At 34.2% G+C, this 27,376-nt stretch overlaps 1 protein-coding gene across 2 annotated transcripts; it reads left to right on the top strand.

The window, feature by feature from the left end:
• Positions 1-690: 690 nt before the first annotated feature.
• LOC142337886 (ATP-binding cassette sub-family B member 6-like) lies at positions 691-23,043 on the top strand. Of its 2 annotated transcripts, none has more exons than XM_075387500.1 (9): positions 691-910; positions 5,843-6,111; positions 6,646-6,823; positions 7,807-7,991; positions 13,862-13,978; positions 14,454-14,659; positions 15,322-15,508; positions 19,352-19,536; positions 22,655-23,043. In XM_075387500.1, the coding sequence occupies exons 1-9, from the start codon at positions 847-849 to the stop codon at positions 22,833-22,835; spliced, it is 1,572 nt and encodes a 523-aa protein (XP_075243615.1). In that variant the 5' UTR covers positions 691-846; the 3' UTR covers positions 22,836-23,043. The 2 variants fall into 2 exon arrangements, with proteins under 2 accessions (XP_075243615.1, XP_075243614.1); XM_075387499.1 differs by lacking the exon at positions 691-910 and adding an exon at positions 1,275-1,542.
• The last annotated feature ends 4,333 nt before the right edge of the window (positions 23,044-27,376 follow it).

Here is a 27,376-nt window from a genome sequence, read left to right as displayed (position 1 = left end):
CCAGAGTTTTTTCATATTCCAAATTTTTGACACGTACTCATGCACTATTTTTAAATTATTGGATTTGTTGTCGATATCATTGCGGCAGTTCAAAGATATCAATTCCCATTTTAATTAGTTTAAGTCAACCGAGAGAAAAAAGCAAATCAACTGGAGTACAAAATGCAGTTTATCAGATGTATACAGCTAACAGGGTTAGAAGTTATAAAATAGCCTAGTGAGATTTTCTAATCCTTTGTTTAGAAATTTCAACCAATTGATTTTTTTGTTGGTTTCTCTGCTTTCAATAATGGCTAATTAATACCTCTTCAAGATAATCCATAGTTTTGTAAAGGTAATTCAACAGTTATCGTGTCTTTGATGGAAAATGGAAAACTTTTTGATACCGTGACTTCTCAAAAACTGCAAAGAGCTTAAACTGGTGTTTAAAGAGCATGGAAAATGTTCTAAAAGAACAAGAAACTAATTGCTTTATGCTCAGCATAAATTTCAGCAAAGGTTAGAAGAAAAGTCAGTTTAGTTTTTTGTTAACTTTTTGCATTGCTTTACTGTGTACAATAAATTAAAGCTTTTTCTTGACTTGTTAAGATTAATGAAAACCTCTATAAGGAAAAATTGAACTGTAGAAGACAGTAGTAGGGTTACTGTTTGTAAAATTGACAAAAATAACTTTGTGGATTGAAATCTTAAAAAAAAAACAGTTTTCTTGAAGACCTCTCTCAAATTCCAATCAATCACATTCTGGCCTATTGTGCTCTTTATTGTCTCACTGGAAGTGGTTTGGCAGGCGCTGGCTTACTTTCTAATGCTAGATCGTTTTTATGGATCCGAGTTAAACAGTACACAATGCGGGCTACTATGGTTGATATAGTTGCACACTTGCACAGTTTATCTCTCCGATGGCACACCGGTGAGAATTATAAATCTACATTAAATTTGTAAAATTTTGCTTTCACGGGTTTCATTTTTAAAACAAAATGCTTTTAACTGTCAAATTGAACTTGATGAAAATTGTTTGGGTAGAGGGTACATGGGTGATTCGGCAGCCTAAAATTTGGCGGCCTCTATAAAACCCAAAATTTAGCGCAACCTCAGCCAGAGCTAAAAAAAAAATATTAGCATTCAAAACGTAATAGTTTTGTAATGTATAAAGATCACAGTGGTTTCTTTGTAAAAATTGAGTCCACATTCATATAATCCGAGGCATATAGTTTATAGAGGATTTAACATTTTGTTAAAAAAATAGGATGTTAATAACTCTTAATTTCAAGGTTTGCTATATTGTTCGTAAAATGCGCCAGAAAAAAAATAAGACCAGGAAAAACAGTTTTCTTTTGAAAAACCAACCAGATATTTCTCAAATACCCATTTCGCATATTTTGGGGTACTCTTTATTTTACTGTCTTACTGGAGTGGGAGGATCTGGCCTATTGTACAATGCCAGATCTTTCCTGTGGATCCGAGTAAACCAGTATACGATGCGGAAGACTATGGTCAACATATTCGCCCATTTGCATAGTCTGTCGCTAAGATGGCATCTAGGTAAGATTTGGCTGCAAGGTTTTATATCGTAAAATATTTCTTCCAAAAACGTTTTGAGAGAAGATCAGGTTTTTCCAAATTTTTCGCCAGCTTTTTCTGAAAAATTAACTGCTTTATGGTATTGATTTGATTATTGCAGGCACAAATCATGGCCAACTTAATTAATTTTTAGAAAACACCACTGAACAGACCGCTACCTGAGGATATATTGGCATTTTTAAGAGACGCGCAAATGTACATGCATTCTGTTCAGAAATTTAAAACGTGGGTGAGAGTTTTGAATCAGATTTACCTTATAATCCTTTTTTGACCACCGTTTTAAAAAATAATACCGTAGAAGAGAGTTGAGATTATCGGTCTTATGTATTATGTGCCAGAAACCCGATCGACATGTGATTAACGCAATTAAAAAACTTTTTAATAAGGAAACTCCGACGTTCTTAAGTGTGCCAATTCACTCCTGACAACAGTATGATGATAAGTGCTTTTTGCAGCGTAAAAAACAACGCAAACAACAAATTCAAAAACAAAGACCATTACATGATCAAAACTCAAAGCCTATCCATTTTTTGAAAAAAAAATGAAAAAGTCAAAATAGCTTCATAAAAAGTAAAATAAACCCAATGACTTGCATTTCACCAGAAAATTTATGCGACCTGTCTTTATTGAGAATAATTAACAAATAGAGAGAAAACAGAAAGGGGCGAAGTGAGAAATTACGTTTACACCTTTTGAAAACAATTAAATTCAAAGTCACTAAAGCAATCATTGAAATTCATTCAATGACTCCACCTATACTTTCAGACAAAACCATTGAGACCTGTCCTTATTTAGAATCCCATATGACTACAAAAACAGCAAACAAAAGACAAAAATCAAAACGCCAATGCAATTTTGCGAGTAAACGGTGTAGAAGCTTATAATAGCAATATCTTCAAAAAATTTTGAGTATAGTCAATTGCGCCTTAGTTCGACGCCATTAATGTGACATGCCACTGTTCATTAATGTGACATTAATATGATGATTGATGATTGGACAAGATAGCAAGAGAAAGCCTCAAAATATTTGGCTAATGTCAAAAAATAAATCAAAATTTTGTTAAATCTCGTATTATCACAGCCAGAAAAATCATTGTTTAATAAAATGAAATAATGAAGCAGCTAAAAATACTTTATAATTCAATTGCGAAAAGATGCGTTCTCTCTCTTTAATGAGAATGCGCTAAAAATTTTGCAGTATTAAAATCGAAGGTAGGAAATCTCAAAAATCCATTATTTTAAAACACGTTTTTTTTAAAACTTTAAGACAACAACCCTAAGCTTTCTACAAAAAATGTAAATAATTTCAATTGTAACTTCCTTGGAAGCCAATTGTACATCCCAATAGTGAAACTTAGTCAAAACACTACACATAAATACAGACAGAATTCGAAAATTCACGAACAATTCCTTGCAAACTGTGTTGAAGCCAAATTAACATATGCTTTTTGCTGTAATTGTTATCTATGTTCATTGGCTTCATATTGCACAAAAATTCGACTTTTCAATAATTGAGATTTGACGTTAAATCAGTCTTGTCTGTAATTAACATATAAAGAACAATAAGGCGAAAGTACATATAGTGTATATATATATATAAATATATATATATATATATATATATATATATATATATACATATATATATATGTGTATATATATGTATATATATATATATATATATATATATATATATACCTCATTACGATCGGAATAATTTTTAATTTTATTAATTCAGTAACTAGAACAGACCTAGTCGTGCTCTCTACTCCTCTAAAACTTAAAAAAGTTTATTACGTTTTTTTACCAAGAAACTGCATCATGTATCAAAGAAAGCATTAAATAGCTTCTTTAATAGCTCCCTTGATACCGCATCAGACAGTTGAAGATTTGGACTCAGTCATAAGGCTACAAAAAGAACATCGAATGTTGCCAAAAATCTTAAGAATTCTCGCAAATCTTATGAAAACTTTGAAAATTTGTCGAAGCCATGAAAATTGTGAGCTTTACTTAAACTGGAATTACCCTCGCTGAGTGGCTGCTAAAAACGCAATTGCGCAATAGTTTTTTGGCAAGCGAAAATGTTAAATATCAAAAAAAAATATTGCGATTTTTTATAAATATTGGTTTACATTAGCGAAAGACTGCGAAAAGGTTGTTTCCATAAAATTTTCTGAAGAACCGGAGGTACCATAGCCAATATCCGAGAAAAGGAAGATTGGGTGAGCAGTTTTTATGTCACCGTTCCAACTCGACAAAATGGACCATATATGTATATTTGATGCTTTTTTAAACAAATTTGTAAATAATTTTTTTTGAAAGATTAGCTGAAAATTTTGCAAAAACAATTCGTTCAAACAATTTACAAACTGTCTGCTATCTTTAAACGTAAAACCAATTGAACTATCGTTAGCAATCTTATCATATATTAGCAAAAATTGATCAAAATTAAGCAAAAATTACGAAAAATATGAACAAAATAAAGGAAGTTAGGCTAATGTTCACAAATCTTTAAACCTCCGTAACTCAATGGAAAAAACAAAATTCGAATATATCGATCGGCAAAGAATGACTGTTCAGAAAAAAAACCACTGTTTAGTATATAGTTCCTCCCCCACTAAAGGGGTTCGGAACAATGAAGCCAGGTTTTAGAAACCGGTAAACCAATAACAAGCCGACAAAGGAAACCGGTACAAATAAAATGCCCGACCATTGCAGCACTTCTGTAATTTTGAACTTGATTATCAAAAATCGTTCAAGCATCAATTAAAACTACAAACTTGTGTGATTTTGGAAGTCATTTTGAAAAACAATGTGCTAAAAAACTGAATTGATTTTTTTTGGCACCAGCAAATGTAATTTTCACTATATTGTGGCATCAAGGCTCAAAATTTTACGTTTCAAACAATTTCAGAACGCAATTTTAATTCAAATTGGAAAACAATAATTTTTCCCTTTCAAGTCAGTGGTTTGCTCAGTCAGTGAAAGTTGAATTTGACATTTTGACCTCTCGAGAGGGGAGAATTGTCCTTTATATTTTCTCTAACATAAAAGCAATGATATGTTTCAAAAATAGCAAATGATTTAGCAAGTACAACAGTGTCAGGTTGAAGTGTAGATGTCCACAACAATAATAATTTTTATTAACTGCTCTTAACCAAGTATTGCAGAAATTATATTGGTTCTGCTGTTATGTTTGTTCGGTTTTTCATTTGATCGACTTCGTTTGCCGCTTTGGTTTTTCGAGTGACTTTTTCATTCTTGACTGCCAGATTTCAGCCTGATATAAATTGCCGCCTCATTCTCAGTTTATAGCAGTTTTGCTCAATTGAATTCGGGAGATCGAGCGGCAAAACTTGGTTGGCGATGATCACTGATCCTGAGCTTAAGTCTTTCCATGGAATATTTGTGTCTAGCTTGGCTTTTGGATAAGGCGAAGCTGCATCAATTGCGGTTTCATCGTGTTTCAATCGGATTCTCGTGAAACCAGACACGAGACATTAATGATTAAATTACTCTTCTTAAGGAAAATTTTGAATTAATGTTTTTGAAAAATATTTGAAAATTTAGAGGAATTTGTTAATAATTTTATAGTTTGAATTTTATGATTTTTCAATTATAAGAAATCATTTGTTTTCGTCCATTTTACCTCGAAGAAACCGATCAAAACTCCGAGCTTTTATTTTTCGTTTTGCGTGGTTTTTGTTTTAAAACGTGAGAAGCGTCGCTTTTCGTCCTTTTGAAACGGTAGAACCGTCGGTTTTCGTTCCTTTTAAACATAAGAAGCGTCGCTTACTTCCTACAACACCGTCCCACCCTTCTTTTTGTGATAAAGCAATTTTATGGCCATGTAAACAGAAAATAAATGTCAAATGGATACCAATAAAACTAATAATCAAGGGTAAATTCGATTGTATTCTAGTTAAATTGCAAGTATAATTTTTGCAGACAATTTTGCAGGTATTGTTAGCTGCATTTTTGCGTACCTGCAAAAATTGCAGGTACATTTACCCAGAACATTTTCCTATTTTTAGAGCGTACAAAAAAGCGATCATACCAAAAAGGACACTAATCGACATTTCTTACATAAATTACCGACCAAAACGACAAACCGATAGCAACGAACATGTTCGACAATTCTTATACAAAATACCGACGAAAAAGACAAAAACCGACAATTCTTACATAAAAACGAAAACGTCCAAAAACGACGCTTCGTGCGTTGGTTTTGTCGTATTTTCTCAACACGGTTTTGATTTAGGGCGCAAAACTGGTGAAGTGCTGGGTGTGATTGACAGAGGCAACAACAGTGTGAACACATTACTCAGTTACATCCTCTTCACAATTCTGCCCACTTTCGCAGATATCTTCATCGCCATTGGCTACTTCGTGTTTGCATTCAACCTCTACTTTGGGTTGATGGTGTTTCTCTGCATGGCTTTTTACATTGGGGCTACTGTGCTTGTTTCAGAGTGGAGGACTAAGTACAAACGAGAGACTAATAAGCTGGATAACCAAACTAGAACCAAAGTTAGTTAAAAGGTTTCGACTTGAATTCCCAACTTCAAATAAATTTTTTGAAAAGCTGTTTTTTAACAATTTTTGTTGCACTCAACACAGTCCAGATTACTTTGCCTTGTACTTAAATTGTAAGTAGAAAAATTGAGCTGCGAATTATGGATGAGGGAAATATACCTAAAAGACTACAAATATTTAGCGCAATTTTAACTGTTCAAGTGCATTTGTGAGTCTGTTCAAGTCATTATGAGGTGAAAATATCTGAAATATCGACCTCATGTCGAAGTAATGTATACCGTAATAGAGAATTTTATCTCATTTTGCTGGAGTGAAATCTCTCAACCGAGTAAAAGGTTTTTGGGGCGATCTTTTTTGGCGTTGCCAGGACTTTGATTTCGACTTGTAGGCTTGACCAAGACGTGTACAATACTGACAAGTGTAAAAAATTTATCATATTTCTAACTCAAAGGGCTAAATAATAGACTTGCCCAGTACTGAAATTGACTTGGCGTTAGGTCTGGGTTAATCTCACCTTCTGTTTCAAAGGCAGTGGACTCACTGTTGAATTTTGAGACGGTGAAGTATTACGGGGCAGAGGCGTACGAAGTGAACAGGTACAGGAGCAGTTTGCTGGACTACCAGAGAGAGCAGTGGAAGTTCCAGGCCAGTCTACAACTACTCAACTTCATTCAGGTCATCATTGTCAACATGGGACTACTCGGGGGTGAGTTGATCATCAATTGTTAGCGTGAAAACATAAAATGTTTTCAGATCTCATCAGGAAAGTGCAAATGTCCAAAAAAGTGACGTGGTTCTTAAAATATGGCTGTGACACTTAGTGACGAACTCGAGTAAATTTACTCGAGAAAATCAACTTTTACCACGTAATGTGAAGAGGTTGTAAGATTCTGGTGCCCATCATCCATGATAAAAAATCAGCTATTTTTTGAATACAAAGAGAACGCCTGGAATTGCTTGTGTTACACTCAATTGCAAAATTTAGAGCGTAAAGAAAACTTGAACAAAAACCATTTTTTGTGAAAGCTTCAAAAATTTTTCATTTTTTCTCATTGAAACGTCGTAAATGAGCTAATGGCAATTTGCTGCCCTGTCAGTAGGCATTAGTATGAATGATGTACAAAATTTAGTATGTATAAAAATTGATAAACGCGTTTTATGGTGCTGTTTAGTTTTCATAACTTGGTTTGTGTTTATATCGATTATATCGTCAGGATCTTATTTCCTGATACCCCTGCAAAGAGCAGAGATTTGTCAAGTTTGAACTTATCATGATGTTTTTTTTTTATAGTTTTCCTATCTTGAAACTCTCATATATTTCCATTAAAAAGGCAAGGTCTTTCGAGATCAGCCATTTTTTATCATGATTCATATCACGCTATCAGATTTGATTTCCCGGTGACGACTGACTTAATAATAGTAAGAACCCGGGTCAAATTTTTCCGCCCAAAATGGTGTAGGAGTGGAGCTGCAATGGGAGGATTTTTTAGGGAAAATACAGCTCAAAACTCTTACGTCTTTTTGGGCTGCATAGACTCCCAACGTGGGTAAAATTGTGTAAGAGTGATAGGGGGTAAAAAACAAATTAACCCCCCACTCTTACATCCTTTTGGTCTGTCAAGGGGGTAAAATGATGTAAGAGTTCGGGGTTAATTTCTCCATCAATTATTTAAATCAATTATTTCATAGGATGTATCCTGTGTGCGTACTACATTGTGTACGAAGATGAACCAGTGGGCACTTTTGTCCTCTACTCTACTTACATGCTCCAGTTGTATGGACCTCTAAACTTTCTGGGAATATGGTACCGGGTGATCCAACAGTCCTTCATTGACATGGAAAACATGCTGGATCTCTTCATGGAACCCAGAGAGGTGTGTAACACTGCAGGCTTTTGATATTTTGATTTAGACAATGTTGCTCAGCAATAAGGACTTTCGTCTATCATTCGGAGGTGTGGTTGGGGGTAATTTCGCACTAGTCATCAGATTGCAGACAATTGTAGAACGCCGACTTTTATGTCAATATAAGGGCATTTGATCCGGATTCCATGTTTTCATAGCACAAGATCTGATAAGATGGTGTTTTTTTTTGTGTAGCACCTCATCAAAAGCTGGGCTAAACTAAAACTTTGAAGAAAAATAAATTTAAAAAATTGTGTGCAAGGTTTTCAATATCAGCTTAATCCAGTAAAGTTAACAAACAGTGAAATAGTATGAACAGTTTTGAATAGCAGAAAGGTATTTTTGAACACTTTCAATGAGCATAGTTCAAACCTCGAACAAACAACACAAGAATCACTACAACTACAAGTTAAACTGTTTCGATAGTACTATTTAGAAATCACAATTTAGAAATCAAAGTACAATTTAGAAATCACAATTTAGAAATCTTGTACAACTTGCTTTTAGAAATCTTGTACAACTTGCTTATTTTTAATAGCTGCGTCAGCAATTACAGGTGGATATTATTGCGCTCCTATTTTTTTTACAATTCAAAGAATTTGAATTGTATTGGGGCGCTGTCTTTTTTAAAGATCTGTTCACACATTTTAATGATTTTTGAAGTCAAATTGGAGTAGTGATTTTGGTCACACCGAAACAGGAAGTGGAGCGAAAAAAAGAGTGGTTTTGTGGCGTGAAACTTTTTCGCTCTAATTTTAAAGTAGAGTGAGAAAACGGTGTTTGAACAAAAATTCGTGTTCCCGCTAGAACAAAATTTCGTGTCAATCAATTCTTTGAATTGTACGTCAGGACTTGTCCTGCTATGTTTTTTACAAATCAAAGAATTTGAATTGTATTGGGGCGCTGTCTGTTTTTTTTAGATCTGTTCACACATTTTCATGATTTCTGAAGTCAAATTGGAGTAGTGATTTTGGTCACGCCGAAACAGGAAGTGGAGCGAAAAAGCGAGTGGTTTTGCGGCGTGAAATTTTTTGGCTCTAAATTTAAATTAGAGTGAGAAAACGGTGTTTGAACAACAATTCGCTTTCTCGCTAGTAGTTTTTTGTTCACATGCGGCATTTCACTTTGATTTTTACTGTTTTTTCGCGATTTTTACGATCGGATTTTTTCTAAATGGTTTTCCCAATCCATTCATAGTCCGTTTCAGGTCTAGTTTTTTGTTGAGTCAATGAAAATTCTTTGAATTGTACGTCAGGACTTGTCCTGCTATGTTTTTTACTTCGTCTAACAGATTTTTGTTTTGTCTTACCCTGACCTTTTCAATGACTTCCGTGACTTCTACTGCTTCTGAACTCACTTATGGAACTTTACTTTATGAATATTTAGTAGTTGAAGATCAATAGCGTGCATCTAAGTACTGCCAAACTTATATGCCCTAATTCTTGAGTATTAGTCTTGAGTTTTTGATTTCGGAAATCAATTTTGAAAAATCTCTTAAGGTTTTTTCGTTATAGACCGTATGTGTATCATCAAAATGACAGTACGTATCTAACCCAAAAAATCTAGTGGTCTACTAAAGGACTTTTTGTTAATCGGCCTGTCTTGCTTCTTTAGTTGTTTCAAGGCCACAACCGTCTATCGTGGCTATTTTCCGGCGATCTGCCGGCAATGTTTTAAATTTCGCTTTACTTAAAACTATCTCTGTTTCTTAATGACTTCTGATGACAAGATAACACAAAATCTCCGTGTTTATTTCTGTGAAAAAACAAATCTTGTCCATAAAATTATTTTTTTTTATAATCGTAACGTAAATCATGTTAAGCGAAACAGGTTTTAAGACTATGCTTTGATTACCATTTTATGAATTTGCAAATTGAAAATTCAAGTAAGTTTTATGATCGTGCAACTGAAAAAAAGCTGCGCGATAAATTTAATCATATTCTTCGAGACCGAAAACATGCAAAACGCCCAATTGAAGCAAATAAAATTCAACGTAAAAAGCCGTTTTTGTTTAAAGAAAGAGTGGTCTCATTTTTTGTCGCGGATGTTTATCCTTCCAAAACAAAATTTTTGTTTAAAAAAATTCTCCAAAGATTCTAATTTGAGTCTTTTAATCTAGGCACGGTTATGATCCTCATTTACCTCTTGTAATGTAAACTTCCTGTAATCTAGAGGTAAATGAGGATCATAACCGTGCCTAGATTAAAAGACTCAAATTAGAATCTTTGGAGAATTTTTTTAAACAAAAATTTTGTTTTGGAAGGATAAACATCCGCGACAAAAAATGAGACCACTCTTTCTTTAAACAAAAACGGCTTTTTACGTTGAATTTTTTTTGCTTCAATTGGGCGTTTTGCATGTTTTCGGTCTCGAAGAATATGATTAAATTTATCGCGCAGCTTTTTTTCAGTTGCACGATCATAAAACTTACTTGAATTTTCAATTTGCAAATTCATAAAATGGTAATCAAAGCATAGTCTTAAAACCTGTTTCGCTGAACATGATTTACGTTACGATTATAAAAAGAAAATAATTTTATGGACAAGATTTGTTTTTTCACAGAAATAAACACGGAGATTTTGTGTTATCTTGTCATCAGAAGTCATTAAGAAACAGAGATAGTTTTAAGTAAAGCGAAATTTAAAACATTGCCGGCAGATCGCCGGAAAATAGCCACGATAGACGGTTGTGGCCTTGAAACAACTAAAGAAGCAAGACAGGCCGATTAACAAAAAGTCCTTTAGTAGACCACTAGATTTTTTGGGTTAGATACGTACTGTCATTTTGATGATACACATACGGTCTATAACGAAAAAACCTTAAAAGAGATTTTTGCACCATTGAATTTGCACCATTCAATTGTATTACATCAAAAGCCTACATCAAAAGTGTGGAAAAGAGGGACGAATTCAAGGATTACAATCAATAAATTTGTCGCCATTTTACAAACACTTCAAATGCGAAAACTACCAACCTAAGTATCAGCGTTTGAGCGTATCACCGTTTTCGCAATTGCTTATTTTTCTGATCTTAAAGCATGTAAAAGGAAAACAGCGATCATACTGAGTATACATACTTAGTACGATGTGGTTTTACTTTTGTAATGTAAACTTCCTGTAATCTAAACTAAAACCACATCGTACTAAGTATGTATACTCAGTATGATCGCTGTTTTCCTTTTACATGCTTTAAGATCAGAAAAATAAGCAATTGCGAAAACGGTGATACGCTCAAACGCTGATACTTAGGTTGGTAGTTTTCGCATTTGAAGTGTTTGTAAAATGGCGACAAATTTATTGATTGTAATCCTTGAATTCGTCCCTCTTTTCCACACTTTTGATGTAGGCTTTTGATGTAATACAATTGAATGGTGCAAATTCGTGTGCAAAAATAAGCGACCCGGGGGGATTAGTCGCGAATTTACGCATTTCTATTGTCACCACAATTTGTGTCAAGAATTTAAAATTTTGTTTCGCTTTATTTACATTTTGTCTAGAATGTTCGCTTTGTTACTGCTTTCAGCAAATGTGGTTTACAAAACGTATTGTACAGTCGGCTTCTACGGCAATGCATCAACGGTGCAATTTAACTTTCAAAAAATTTCACATCAACAGAAAATATGAAGTGAAAATAATAACAAAGCGCCTGCTAAAAGAACTGGCGTACAACTCAAAAGCAGCATGCAAAATAGAAAAATCTGGTAATAGCAATAAAGGTTTCTGTGGTTCTAATGAGTAATATTTGGTAATTTAAATGTTTTTGGAAAATTTTTAAATCCTGAAAGACTTGGAAACAATTGTTTGTGTTTAAAAATACTTTTAAATTTCTTTTACCATTTTTTTCCAAGACCGTTAGATTTTTGCAGATAAGATTTCGCTGAATGAATTTTCATAGTAATAATACAATTATTCCTGATGTTTCCTCATATGCTTTAAAGGTTTCTTAGTTTGAGCTAGCAATGTTTAATAGGAAATAGATTTGATCTTCGTACAATTTGTAAGAACCACATTTTACCTTTGTATGAATAGTCAGAGCAATATTTCATCTTTAATTATTGCTAAGATTCAAATATCCAAAACTTAGATTGTTTTCAGAGTTGCTGTTGCTATTATATCAACAATGGATAGCTATGGACCGCTTTCAAACATTTTGTCTCTACAATAAAAATTAACAAACAGTGCTATGTTTTGACAGACAGTTGAAAATTTTGCCTTTGTCTTTAGTTTTTGGCTACTTGGGTTTGTCAGTATAGAACTAGTTTTCACACAGAGTAAGAAACTGAACTAGCGTGGAGTTTTGTTGTGCTTGGCTTTGATCTTCCGTAGAGCATAAAAAATTGTTTTTTTAATAGCCGCCTCAGCTTTTCAGCCGGCTTTTATAGCGCTTCTATTTTTTTTTACAATTCAAAGAATTTGAATTGTATTGGGGCGCTGTCTTTTTTTAAGATCTGTTCACACATTTTCATTTTTGAAGTCAAATTGGATTTGTGATTTTGGTCACGCCGAAACAGGAAATGGAGCGAAAAAGCGAGTGGTTTTGTGGTGTGAAATTTTTTCGCTCTAATTTTAAAGTAGAGTGAGAAAAGGGTTTTTGAACAAAAATTCGCTTTCTCGCTAGTTGTTTTTTTTTGTTCACATGCGGCAATTTCACTTCGATTTTTACTCTTTTTTCGATCGGATTTTTTTTCAAATGGTTTTCCCAATCCATTCATATTTCATTCTAGGCCTAGTTTTTCGCTAGAATCAAATTGACATTTCTCGCTAGTGGTTTTTTGTTCTCGCCAGCTGCATTTTGACATTTATTTTCTATTTTTTTGTTTTTATCTCATTTTTTTAGAAACTGTTTTCCCAATTCACTCATAGTCCGTTCTAGGTCTAGTTTTTTGTTAAGTCAATGAAAGTTCTTTGAATTGTACGCCAGGACTTGTCCTGCTATGTTTTTACAATTCAAAGAATTTGAATTGTATTGGGGCGCTGTCTTTTTTTAAGAAACAGGAAATGGAGCGAAAAGCGAGTGGTTTTGCTGCGTGAATTCTTTCGCTCTAATTTTAAAGTAGAGTGAGAAAATGGTGTTTGAACAAAAATTCGCTTTCTCGCTAGTGGTTTTTGTTCTCCCTAGCGGCTTTTTGACATTGATTTTGTTTTTTTTTGTTTTTTCGATCTAATTTTTTTAGAAATGGTTTTCCCAATTCACTATAGTCCGTTCGAGGTCTAGTTTTTGATAAGTCAATGAAAATTTTGTGATTTGTACGTCAGGACTTGTCCTACTATGTTTTTTACTTCGCCGAATAAAATTTTTTGCTTTACTTCATTTTGCCGCCTTTTCGACATTTTGCGTGAAATCTTTTTGACTTCTCTAGGCTAGTTTCACTCTTCTCTCATTCTGCTTAAACTGTTTTTAGACAGCAGTTGCTCAGCAGAGCAATTCAAAATGAACAGAGTCAGTATCAAAAAAACGCAATCCAGAAATGGAAACGGGATAAACCCATAAAGCCCGATTTGAGATGCCCATTACGCGAATTTTGTTCTTAGTTACCATCTCTAATGCTTATTGGTATGGATAGTAGCCCCTCTATGGTCTTACTACGAAACAGGAACATGTTCAGCTCCAAAATGACATGAAAATGGTTCGCACTTTATAATTGTTTGTAAAAAAAAACATTTTTTCACTAGTTTTTTTCCTTTCAATCCCAATCTTGGTTATGGGAATCAACGGCGGCTATTTTCCGCGAATCTGCCGGGTGTTTTGAAAATTTTTATGCTTTTTTGTATTCATTGAGATTTCGTGTACGATCTTTGTATGATCTACGATTTCATATAAAATGGCTCAGTCAATTTCAGGTGACGGATGCTGAAAACTGCACAGAGTTGACACTGCGAGGAGGCGAAGTGGAATTCAAAAACGTCTCTTTTCACTACACTCCTGAAAAACCCATTCTCAAAAATGTCTCATTCAAGGTATGTTCTTATGGATAACTAATGAAACGTTGCGAAAGACGAAATTTTGTCTACATGTTTGATAGGAATTTGCAAAGATAGATTTAAACAAAAAAAAAACTGTGCCTAATTTTTTTAATTGCTCTCGAAGAGAAGCAATTATTGATACTCATGCGTGATCTAAAATTCTCTCTCAATCGCAATTTCAAGTAGCTGAACTCAATTGGCGGCAATTTTATACTAAAAGTCATGATAAGTCCGCCGAAATTGGTGTCATTTTTTTCTACTTTAAATCTTAGTTGTGGTATATATTAACCTCTAATGAGATTATTTGGAGCCCCCTAGTGAATTTCTTAGTCCCATTTAGGCTCCCCCCCCCGACTGAAGCAGGTTGCAATTGATTAGAGCTCCCAATAGTCGTTCGAGAGATTCTTCCGACGTTAGTCGGGTATTTCTTTAAAATGACGAAAAACCTAGATGTTCTTTTTTACTGTAGGTTCCAGCGGGTTCTACAGTTGCAGTTGTAGGTCCTTCCGGTAGTGGTAAGTCTACTCTGATCCGACTTCTGTTCCGCTTCTACGACATCCAGGGTGGGTTGATCACGATAGACGGACAGGACATATCCAAAGTGAGTCAGAGCAGTCTCAGGAGGAATATTGGGGTGGTGCCTCAGGACACTGTGCTGTTCAATGACACCATCAAGTAAGCTTGAAGACCCCAGCTGTTAGGGGTGGCCGGGGGTCATAAGCACGGGGGGATAGCGTATTAATAAAACAACAAAATTGCATTGTGAATGAGAATTTCATGGGTTGATCTGCAGTCTGCTCATTTTGAAAATTTTGGTCAAGCGCTATCTATTTATAGCTCTACTTTACCTCTCAACTGGGGCACTAGAACCACAAGTTCTTTTCAATGCATGATTCGCTAATGAATTGAACTCTTGAATATAAATTTGAACGGGTTTGCTGACAATTCTGAACCTCAACAATTGAGAAACTCAACTGCAACATCATTCCGTGCTTTATTACAAGCATATATACTGAAGAAACGTAAATTTCTTGAAATCATTGCCAAGAGTTAAAAACTATTCAAGATTCAAAAATAGCGACATCTTTGCGGGAAATTGTTGAAACTTACGAATTGACTGAACGGAAAAGTGATAATTGGCTGGATGTTGATGCGCTTCAACTGCAAACTCTTAACTTTTTTTTAATATAGGTGCGCTAATTGAGTCAGGGAATGAATGTTAGTATTTAAAGGTCTGGGCAAGATGTTCCAGATCTTGCAAGAGATGTCAAGATCATGCATGTCTTATCAAGGTGTATCAACTTTCGTTTCATTGGTAATGAGTTATGTTTGTGAAGGTATAATATCCAGTACGGACGACCCACTGCCGAAGATTCTGAGGTGATTGAGTCAGCAGAGAGGGCAGATATCCATGAGAGAATAAGGGACTTCCCACTGGGATACGAGACTGTGGTTGGGGAGAGGGGACTGAAGCTGAGTGGGGGAGAGAAACAGAGAGTGGCAATTGCGAGGACCGTTCTCAAGGTATATTAAAAATTGGATGAAAAGCAGTATCAGTTCCGTACCACCGAACCCCCAGAGCCCATCAGGCCTGATTCAGAGATTTTCCAGAGGCCAAATCTTGGCAGAGAGATGCCAAGACTTGGATAGCGGAGCCAAGACTTGAGACCTCTCTGGATCATCTGGATACCCTATTGGCTCAAAAGAATTTTTCTTTGAATTAATGTGCTTTTGTAATATTTAAAAAATTATTAAATTTTTCCAGTTTTTTAGTCCAAGTTGTTTGTACGATCTTATTTTTTAATAGCCGCACAGCGATAGCTGGGGCTATTATTGGCCTTCTCTTGGTTTTTTACAATTCAAAGAAATTGAATTGTATTGGGGCGCTGTCTTTTTTTTTAAGATCTGTTCACACATTTTCATGATTTTTGAAGTCAAATTGGAGTAGTGATTTTGGTCACGCCAAAACAAGAAGTGGAGCGAAAAACCGAGTGGTTTTGCGGCGTGAATTTTTTTCGCTCTAATTTTAAAGTAGAGTGAGAAAACGGTGTTTGAACAAAAATTCGGTTTCTCGGTAGTGATTTTTTGTCCACATGCGGCAATTTCACTCTGATTTTTACGGTTTTTTCGATTTTTTGGATAGGATTTTTTTCTAAATGGTTTTCCCAATCCGTTCACAGCTCTTTCTAGGCCTAGTTTTTTGTTTGAAATAAATTTTAATTTCTCGACCGTATTTTTTTTGTTCACATGCGGCATTTTGACATTGATTTTTTGTTTTTTTATCTGATTTTTTTAAATGGTTTTCTCAATTCACTGATATTCCATTCTAGGTCTAGTTTTTTTTGTTTAGTCAATGAAAATTCTTTGAATTGTACGTCAGGACTTGTCCTGCTATGTTTTTTATTTCGTCGTCATGATTTTTGTTACGACCATATGACGTCACAGCCACTTTTTGTTCATTCGTTCATGCAATTTCAACTGAATCTCATGTGTGACGTCATTTTTCGCTCTTAGTGGAGCGAGTTTTTTTTTCGTTCATGCGCGTGATTAAATTTTTGGTCACACTTGACTTACCTCACTCTCAAAAATGACTTCCTCACTTTGAAATTGACTTTTATTTACTTTAATTCAAAGAGATAAGGTCAAATGGGTGTGTGTCACTCTAAATGAAGGTTATTTGAGATCAGCTGATAGAGGCAGCAATAAGTTATACAGATTTTTAATCAAAATATAACAGATCAGCCTTCAATGAAAAGACGAATTTTTTTTGGTCTGTCTTTTTTACTGTTTTTTAGACTGCCGATCTACGAATCTATTGCGGCTATTTTCTGGCTATCTGCCAGCTATGTTTCATGAATAGGCTTCAAGTATTTTTAAAAAATTCTCATTAGTAGGTACTAGTTGTTTTGATGAAGTATTTTTGGCAGAGATAATTATTTCGGGATCTCTGTTTAAGACAAAAATTGATCAGGTTTTTTTAATAATATTTTAACAGATTTGATTTTCTTGTTTTAACTTTTTTGTTTTATGGTTTTGTTTCAAGATCATCATAATTTAGTGGCGGCAGGTTTTTTCTGATGAGCAGTTGATTGGTGTTTAAGTGGATTTCCACTTCGAGTCGTTTCTGGAAGTTTTCCGGCTTTTTTTTATTTTTTAAGCACATTTTCATGATTTTTGAAGTTAAATCGGAGTTGACATTTTGGTCACGCTGAAACAGGAAGTTGAGCGAAAAAGGGAATAGTTATGCGGCGTAAAATTGTTTCGCTCCAATTTAAAAGTAGAGTGAGAAAACATTGTTTGAGCAAAAATTAGCTTTCTCGCAAGTGGTTTTTTGTTCACATGCGCCAATTTCACTTTGAGTTTTACTGCTTTGATTTTTTGGATTGGATTTTTTGTCTAAATTGTTTTCCCAATCCATTCATAGTTTATTCTAGGTCTAGATTTTTGTTTGAACCAAATCTCCTTTTCTACTAGCTATTGGTTTTTGTTCACATGTGACTTTTTGACATTATAATGGGCTATTATTGGCCTTCTCTTGGTTTTTTATTTCGTCGTTATGATTTTTGTTACCACCATATGACGTCATAGCCACTTTTTGTTCATTCGTTCATGCAATTTCAACTGAGTTGCATGTGTGACGTCATTTTTCGCTCTTAGTGGAGCGAGTTTTTTGTTCATGCGCGTGATTAAATTTTTGGTCACACTTGACTTACCTAACTCTCAAAAATGACTTCCTCAATTTGAAATTGACTTCTATTTACTTTTATTCAAAGAGATTAGGTCAAATGGGTGTGTGTCACTCTAAATGAAGGTTATTTGAGATCAGCGATTAGAGACAGCAATAACATACAGATTCGTAATCAAAGTATAACATCTCATTCTTGAAAGAAAAGATTTTTTCTGTCTTTTCTACTGTTTTTGTTGAGACTGCAGATCTACAAAGCTATTGCGGCTATTTTCTGGCAATCTGTCGGCTATGTTCTGATTTTTTTATAGAATTGCTTTTTCCAATTTACTCGTAGTGCGTTCTACGTCTTGTGTTTTGTTTGGTCACTGAAAATTCTGTGAATTGTACGTCAGGACTTGTCCTGCTATGTTTTTTTTGCAATTCAAAGAGTTTGAATTGTATTGGAGCGCTGTCTTTTTTTAAGATCTGTTCACATGTTTTCATGTTTTTTGAAGTCAAATTGGAGTAATGATTTTAGTCACGCCGAAACAGGGTCTGGAGTGAAAAAGCGAGTATTTTTGCGGCGTGAAAGGTTGTCGCTCTGTTTTAAATGAGAAAACAGTGTTTGAACAAAAAATTGCTTTTTCGCTAGTTTTTTGTTCACATACGGCGATTTCACTCTGATTTTTGCTGTTTTTTCGATATTTTGGATCGGATTTTTTTTCTAAATGGTTTTTCCAATCCGTTCATAGTTCATTCTAGGCCTAGTTTTTTGTTTGATGTAAATTTCAATTTATCGCTAGTGTTTTGTTGTTGAAATGCGACATTTTGACTTTGATTTTCTGTTTTTTTTTTAAATTTTTTATCTGATTTTTTATTAAAGGTTTTCCCAATTCAATCGTAACCTGTTCTAGTTCTAGTTTTTTGTTTAGTCAGTGAAAAGTCTTTTAATTGTACGTCAGGACTTGTCCTGCTATATTTTTTTTATTTCGTCAGCTCCCTCGATGATTCTTGCGGTCATTGAATTTTTAATGTTCAGTGACTTCTACTGCTTTGCAGTTAAAATTTGCGTTCATGACGTCATTTTTTCTGCTTTTAGCTCAATTGAGTGACTTACCTCAATAAAAAAACTGACTTCTGAACTCGCTTTCTTGAATTCGCTTTTACCTTATAATCACAATTTTCGTTTTACATAAGTCACGATTTTCACGTTTGCCTTCTGACTTACTTCACTCACTGTTTCAACTGAATGGATTTTAAATTCTTTCAAACATCGAATTACGTAATTTAGTGAATACGGTCAATGTTAAAAGAACGAAATCAAAAGAAACGGGATATACCGATAAAGCCAGGTCATTAAAACTTTTTTTTATAATTAGGTTATCAAAGATCATTAGAGCGATTGCTAGCTGACATTAGTATTAAACTTAATACCCTTCAGTTTAGAATCTGAATTAAGTATAGGTTTAGAATCTAACTGAAACTGCACACTGAATTAGAATACTTTTTGAAACTCAGGAAAAAATTTTGTCAATTTCTATCTCTTCTTTTTTTTTTCTGTTTCAATCCCAATGTGCGTCTAGCGCGTCAACGGCGGATATTTTCCGGCAATGCCGGCTATGTTTTCTGATTGGAGCTAACAAGAAATTTATATCTAATAATTGTCTATCATTTTTAAAAAGCACTGAAAATATCTATAGGCTCCCAGAATGGTGCTTCTAGACGAGGCAACCTCGGCTCTGGACACCCAGACGGAGAGAAACATCCAGAGTGCCTTGAATGACGTCATCAAACACAGAACTACTCTAGTTGTGGCACACAGACTGTCAACTGTCGTAGACGCGGACATAATTCTGGTGCTCAAGGACGGAGTCATTGTCGAACGGTGAGAGCGCTAACCCAAATTTTTATGAAGCAACTTTTTCTGATTAAGGTTTCTAATTTTTATGCGGAGTGTGTTGAATATTTGAATCGACCATTTTTCTCAAGTGTCGACTGATGCTCATTTCTGCTGCTTGATTGCGGTTTTCTACTTGATTGCAGTTTAATAGAAAATTTCGTTTTCATTTTCTTTAATTTTTGTCAAATTTGCATAGTTGAATTACCAATTATCTCAGATAAGACAAAATTTTGACAATTTTTTTGAAAGCCACTTAAATGGGACGTTCAAACCATTACCTCAAAAAACTTAAATTTGCAGATTTTTTCTATCTCTTTGAAAGCTATCGTAGTGGAGAACTTGAATTTTGAATTATGAAAAGGCCCAAAAGTCTTGCAGATGGTTAATTTTGACTCAAATTGATCAAGGAGGTTCCGTTATGTGCATTCGCACAAAATTTTCCCACTCCGCTCAAACACAATTTGAGCTTTATTGTCAAACTTTAGGCCTAGTCAATGTAACAAAAATAGGTTAATATTTTTTGAAGACAATTAATTTAAAGACATGAAAACCATTAGCTGTCAACTGAAACCATTAAATAGCTTCATTTATAATTCCATTTAACGCCTTCTTCAAACGCCACTAACGTGATATGTGACTTGTCATTAATGTGATAACCGGACAAGACACCAAAAAAGAAACTCAAAAATTAGAAATTGGCAAAAAAACAAAAAAAAACTCGTAGTATCACAGCCAAAAAATCATTATTTTAATCAAAATATAGCAATGAACACGACATCCTAAATCTCTTGAAAGGGATGCGAGCCCTGTTTTTGCTTAGACTGAGTAAAATCGTGGGGAAACTCAAAAACCCTTTCTGTTTTTTGAAAACAATTTTTTTTAAATAACCAGTCATAACAACCATAAACTTTCAACCAGGAAATGTATATAGGTGTCTGTACCAGAAAATGTTCAACCAAAAAAATGTATATACCTTTTTACTGTCTGGTAAGTCAATTGGACATGTCATTATAGATACCAAGCCGAAAGACTACAATATAAGACCGAATACAGTCGAAGCTCAATATGTCAAGTGATTGTTTTTATGCCAAGACAGTTATGAAGCCAAAGACAACCAAAATTTTTGCTGAAATTATAATGTTTATTCTTTGGCCTTAAATCGCCCATAAATAAGGTTTTTTGATAGTTGAGTTTGGGTTTTAAACTATTCTGATCTGTAATAAACATTAAAAAGGCTATTTTTTTATATCAGTGCCCCGATACAATCCGAACTATTTAATTTTTAAGTTTGACAATTAGACCAAAACTTATCGATTTGTTGCTGCTCGCCAGTTAAGACAAATGATTGCTGCAAATGTTACCCGAATAGTTAATCTCAAAAACTAGTAATTGTATCATAAATATGGATTTTTGGATAATTATCGAGTTATGTTAGCTAAAAATCGTTAGGTATCAACTGAAAAGAATATATTGTTTGATTAATAGCCCCACAGGTAGTGAATACGATCCTGGACTAATTAGATGCGTTCTTAAGTCTACAAATCGAACGCCAAATACTGGCAAAAGTAATGTTTTTTGAAATTTACGAAAACACTGTTGAAAATTTACTAAACTCATGTTTTTTCGGTGGACCTCTTTTGATCATAATTGGGATTTCTTATTGTTTAAACTTGTAAAATAAAGTGTAAAATACTTGAATGAAAATGAAATGAAAAAAATTCAAAATACAATCCGAATCCTTTTTCTCTGCAAAATAGTAACAATGGGACCAAAATTGACCTTGATATGGCTCCGCTGCTGTTGGAAAACGTCATTTTTTCAGATAATTGCAAAAAACGTTTTTTGGCAAATGCGATTCTTTTATAGACGACGCATTTTTGATGAATATCGGTTTAAATTACCAAAAAGCCGCCTAAATGTTAGTTCCACATTGTAGAACACTGTCGTTCGAACCGAAGCTAAATTTAGCCCCCATCTGAGTGAACGAAGGTTTTGGCTGCTATTTTTATTTCTGCATTAACGGTCAATTTGGACAAGTGGTCTAAAGATCATACTTGGTGCCATTTTCATGAAGAATCAAATAAGAAAACGACAAAAAATTTGCCAATTTTAAGCCAAAAATTAAGCCAAAAAAGTATGCTCAATACAATTCAGCAACTGTTTTATCTTTAAACGTAAAACCAATGAGACTTTCATTAACAATTTTATCGTAATTTAGCAAAATTGATCCAAATTTCAGCAAATTATCCGAAAAATGTGAACAATTACCTAACTAACGTTCACAAAATTTTAAAACTCTAAAAAAAACCACGACGAGACCAGAAAATAGCCTCGATATCGCTTCAGTAATACTAAAAGCCGTAAATATTGAAAATTGTAACATAATTGTGCAAAATCAACTCACATTTTTTAAAAGTTCAAAAATTGTAAATAAAAACATTGTGAAAACTGATGTTTTCAAAAAAAAATTCTGAGCCTCCGTAACTCGGAAAAACGGAAGTCTGTTCACGACAAGCTTTCTTTTGATAATACTTACAACCTTGTACGCTGAATATATCGATTAGCGAAAATTGACTGAACAAAAAATCCCAGTTGAGCATATAGTTCCTCCCCACTAAAGTGGGACGGAGCTGCCTATTTAGAGGCGAACATCAGCCGATCAAAACATTTCGTAGTTTAATTTTTTCTGCTTTTCTACATGCTGATAGAGCCAAACAGCCATGCTAACCAGCATTGAAAAGGGCAAGTTACAAAACCAGTTGCTAGTTTGCCAACAGGTTTAGGCAATTTTTAATAAAGATAAATTAGTTACCATAATCAAGAACAAACAGACCAAAATTTTGTTATGGACGAGGCCAAATAGACCAAAATTTGGTATCATATGGAACAATTAGACAGAAAACAGGTACTAGAAAGACGGAAGGCCAGACCGATACTTTGTCCAGATTATGGACCAGCGTTGGTCGAACCGGACTTGCGATTTGGGTCGGGCCTAACCACCATGACAGCACAGTCTGGCTCAGAAATTTTTTGGTTTTGGTATCTGGTGCGGGGCAGTGTTGTTAAATTGAAAGAAATTGCACTATGTTTTTGGACATTTCAGGGGAACTCATCACGAGCTTCTGTCTCAGTCTGAAAGTGTGTACTGTGACATGTGGAACCAGCAGATCAAGGCTGTACAGAATGGCAACAGTGGATCCAGTGGAGATGAAGAGAGTATGGACAGTACTGAATCAGCAAAACGCAGAGACACTCTCGTTGCAAAAGATGGAGGCGAAGAATGAAATAGTTTAATTTAATTTTTCTTATTTTGTATCTCAAGTAGACTTTACTACGTTGACTCTAAATATAACGAAGCACTTCTGCAGTAGATTTCTACTCAGACTTCTATTTTACCTCTTTGCTATCAAATAGAACACTCACTTTGTATTACTGTTCGTCTTTATTTTTCGTCTGAATAAGATTCATTAAATTAAACTTGTTTCATCCAAACTTTTTATATATACACTTTTTATATCCACACTATTATACCGGCCCTATTTTTTAATCCGAAGAAATTGGATTGCATTGGTGCTCTGTCCTTGTGCGACTAGAAGAGGAGTATTGGTATTCTACAGGTTTTTATGAATAGAAGAAAGCTCTTACCCGAAATTATTAAGTCAGAGCTGCCATTGGACCTGTTATAGGATTAACAAACAAAACAGGATGGGAAAATTTGCCTCTTACTTTTACTGCCAAATGATGTGTGCTTTCAAAAATCGCTATAAAAGAGGACAAACTAAAACCTCGATCTGGGATTCCTGGGGTTTAAGTCAAATTCAGCTTAATTCAGGTGTCCTTCAATTACGTGCCCATATTTTAATTTAATCGAATTAGTTTTTAATAGCCGCTGTCAGCTTCTCAAACGGCTATTATTTAGGCGCTCTCATTTTTACAATTCAAAGAATTTGAATTGCATTGGGGCGCTGTCTTGTTATGCATCGAAGAGGACTATCGGAGAAGTCCTATTTTTACGAATCGAAGAGGAGTATTGGAGAATTCTTTTAAATCAATTTTATTGTAGTGAATTTTGAAGCGGGAAATGGAACACGGGAAAAAATTTGGAGTGATTTTGTTGCTGAACAAAATGAAGAATAGAGCGGAAAGAGATTGGTTTCTTCGTTCATATCGCTGTTTTCTGGAGAGCGAGAAATTGAGGTGTGAAAAAAATTCTAAGCGAGCGAAATTTTCTGTTCACATGCGGCATTTTAAAGCAGTTTTTCGTTTTTTTCGTTAAGAGGTTTAGTTATGATTTTATTTCAATTTTAGGCTGGTTTTGGTAGTGGTTTGAAGGTTTCTGGAAATTCGTATGAATTTCATGCTAATTCGGAGGTTTTTCATGTATTTTACTGCTTTTTGGGCTAATTTTTGCGATTTTCGACGATTATTTTGTTTTACTGGCACAAATGGGTATTGAAAAGACCCCTTCTACTTGAACAGAATTTAGATAACAATTGGTTACAGTTATGTGGTTATGAATCAACTTTTTGTTGAGAAATATTACAAAAAATGGCGAAAATCGGAAATCTTAATTTTTTTGCAGTTTTTCGTTTTTTTTGTTTTTTAGACAAGTTTCTTAGCCTATTATGACTTGCTTGTTGTTTTGCGAGCATCTGGATACCCTATTGGCTGAAAAGAATTTTTCTTTGGAATTTTATGCTTTTTTAATAAATAAATTTTAACTTTTTTCCAGTTTTTAGAGCAAGTTAATTTTAAGAGCTTTTTTCTTAATTTGGCCTCAAGTATTTGTTCGAAAAAAAAAATCCGATAGGTGGTTTCAGAAAGTAGTAGTTGTTTTGCTGATGAAGTAATTTTGGCAGAGATAGTTATTTCGGGATCTCAATTTATAAAAATTTTTCAGATTATCATATTTTAACGGATTTGATTTGTTTTTACTTCATTGTTTTATGGTTTTGTTTCAAGATAATCATAAAGTAGTGGAGGCACGTTTGGTCTGATGAGTAGTTGGATGGCGTTTAAACGGATATCCACTTCGAGTCGTTTCCGGAGTGCTTCCGGCTTTGTTTTTAATCAATTTTTTGAAGTAATTTTTGAAGCGGAAAATGAAACGCGTGAAAAAATTTGGAGTGATTTTGGTGCTGGTTAAAAGTGAAGAGCGGAGCGAAAATAGAGTGGTTCTTGTTCATACCGCTGTTTTTGAGAGATAGAGAATTTGATGTGTGAAAAAATTTTCTCTAAGCGAGCGAAATTTTGTCCACGTGCGGCTTTTAAAAGCAGTTTTTTTTGCAACTTTTGATGGTTATGAGGTTTGATTATGATATTGTATTAGTTTAGGCTCGTTTTGATAAGAATTGAAGGTTTCAAGTAGTTAATTTAAGTTTAATGCTAATTTGGAGATTTTTGATCAGTTTTGCTGATTTTGAGATGAAATTTAATGATTTCTTGCCTGTTTTTTTGTTTTAATGCTCTAAGTGGGATTTGAATAGAAGCTTGTTACTTAAAAAATATCCAGATACCAATTTTCTAAATTTTTCTTGGTATAAATCAGTTTTTTCTGAGGAAAATTGACAGAAAAACTGAAGTTTCAAACAATTTTTATTTGTTTTGCAGTTTTTCTTTTTTTAATCTTAGACAAATTTTTCAGCCTATTATGACTTTCCCGTTGTTTTGCGAGCTTTTCTTTGCCCTAATTGCGAAAAATCTTTAGTTGGCTGTGTGTTTCCTTGTACTATAAAAAAGTCGTTAAGTTTTTCTAGTTTTGTTCAATTTGTTGTTGGTCTTTGAATGCCGTTTCTGTTCTTCTGGAGAGTTTTAATGGCATTTGTGGAGGTTCGGGGTTCAAAATATTTGCTCTAGTTAATTGGTCAAAAGTATGGGCAGTTTTCTTCATCGAGTTGTTTCTGGGTGGTTGCTTTCGAGTGGGTTTTAAGGTTTCTGGAAATTCATACGAATTTTGTGCCAATTCGGGGGTTTTCATGTGTTTTTCTCATTTTTGGGCTAACTTTTGCGTTTTTATGACGATTGTTTTGTTTTACTGGCTCAAATGGTTATTGAAAAGAACCCTTCTACTTGAGCAGTTTTTAGATGACAATTGGTTACAGTTTTGTAGACGTGAATCAGTTTTTGTTCAGAAATATGACAAGAAATGTCGAAATTTGCAACTATTTTTCTTAACTTTTTTGGAGTTATTCGTTACTTTTTGTCTTTTAGACAAGTTAATTAGGACTTGCGTATTGTTTTGCTAGCATCTGGATATCCTATTGGCCGAAAAGAACTTTTTGGAATTGTACTTTTTGTAATTTTAAAACATTTATAAACTTTTTCCTGTTTTTTTAGTGCAAGTTGTGTTTAAGAGCTTTTCATAGTTTGGCCTCAATTATTCCTAGAAAGTTCACATAGGTGGTTATAGTGAGTACTAGCTGTGTTGATGAAGTAATTTGGCAGAGAGTTATTTCGGGATCTCAATTTATAACAAAATTTAATCAGATATTTATCATACTTTAACAGATTTGATTTTTTTGTTTTTACTTTTCTGATGGTTTGGTGGACATCCGTCTTTTGTTTTTTCAAAGAATCAGAATTGTATTGCAGCGCTGTCTTTTTAAAAACTTTGACATTGACATTTTGACATTGATTTTCTGTTTATTAATAGCCGCCCTCATCTTCTCAGCCGGCTATTCTTGCGCTCGTATTTTTTTTTACAAATCAAAGAATTTGAATTGTATTGGGGCGCTGTCTTTTTTTTTGAGATCTGTTCACACATTTTTATGATTTCTGAAGTCGAATTGGAGTAGTGATTCTGGTCACGCTGAAACAGGAAGTGGAGCGAAAAACCGAGTGGTTTTGCGGCTTGAATTTTGTTCGCTCTGATTTGGAAATAGAGTGAGAAAACGGTGTTTGAACAAATATTTGTTTTCTCGTTAATGGTTTTTTAATCACTTGCGGCAATTTCACTTTGCTTTTTACTATTTTTTCCAATTTTTAAGATCGAATTTTTTTCCAAATGGTTTTCCTAATACACTCATTGTTCATTCGAGGCCTAGTTTTGTTGTTTGAACCAAGTTTCCATTTCCCATTAGTGGTTTTTTTCTTATGCAGTATTTTGACATTGATTTTCAATTTTTTTAAAAATTTTTTGATCTGATTTTTTGTGAAATAATTTTCGTAATTCACTCATGCTCCGTTCTAGGTTTAGTTTTTGTTTAGACAATGAAAATTCTTTGAATTGTACTTCAAAATTGACTTGTCCTGTTATGTTCTTTTTTAATTCGCTTTACCTTTTGATGACGTTTTCCATTTTACATAAGTCGTGACTTTCACGTTTGACTCCTGACTTAGCTCCTTCACTGTTTCAACTGAATGATTTTTAAATCCGTTCATGGAATGAATTACGCAAGATAGCGAAAAGATAGTATAGACTTTTTGCTAGCTGATACCGGTATTAAGCTTATTAGCTTCCAGTCTAGAAGCTGAATTAAGTATAGTTTTAGAATCCAATCTAAACTGCATAGAAATTTTCTAACGTACAACATAATCACAATAAGTACGTACGTTCGAGCCAAAGTCTGCCCCATAGACGCACGAGACATGTTCTGAAAAGATAAAATTTGAACGAGGCATGGTCTGGATCATATCACGTTTTGGTCTGAAGGGGTCTTTTCATAAGACTTTTGAACAAGCACATTAACGCACCGAAGCTTTGAACAAGTCGAAAAATAGATCATAGGTGATTTCGGTTTGCCTGGGTACCTCATAAGCAAAAATGATCTGGATCGGTATTTTTTTAAGTAATGTTGTACGAAGACCTCAATCTCGGATGACATCA

Source organism: Convolutriloba macropyga, chromosome 4, assembly GCF_964194025.1.
Source record: "Convolutriloba macropyga chromosome 4, txConMacr16.3, whole genome shotgun sequence".
In the NCBI taxonomy this organism is placed as follows: domain Eukaryota; kingdom Metazoa; phylum Xenacoelomorpha; order Acoela; family Convolutidae; genus Convolutriloba; species Convolutriloba macropyga.
Note: the sequence above shows the minus strand (reverse complement) of the source record. Positions and strands in the feature narration are given on the sequence as shown.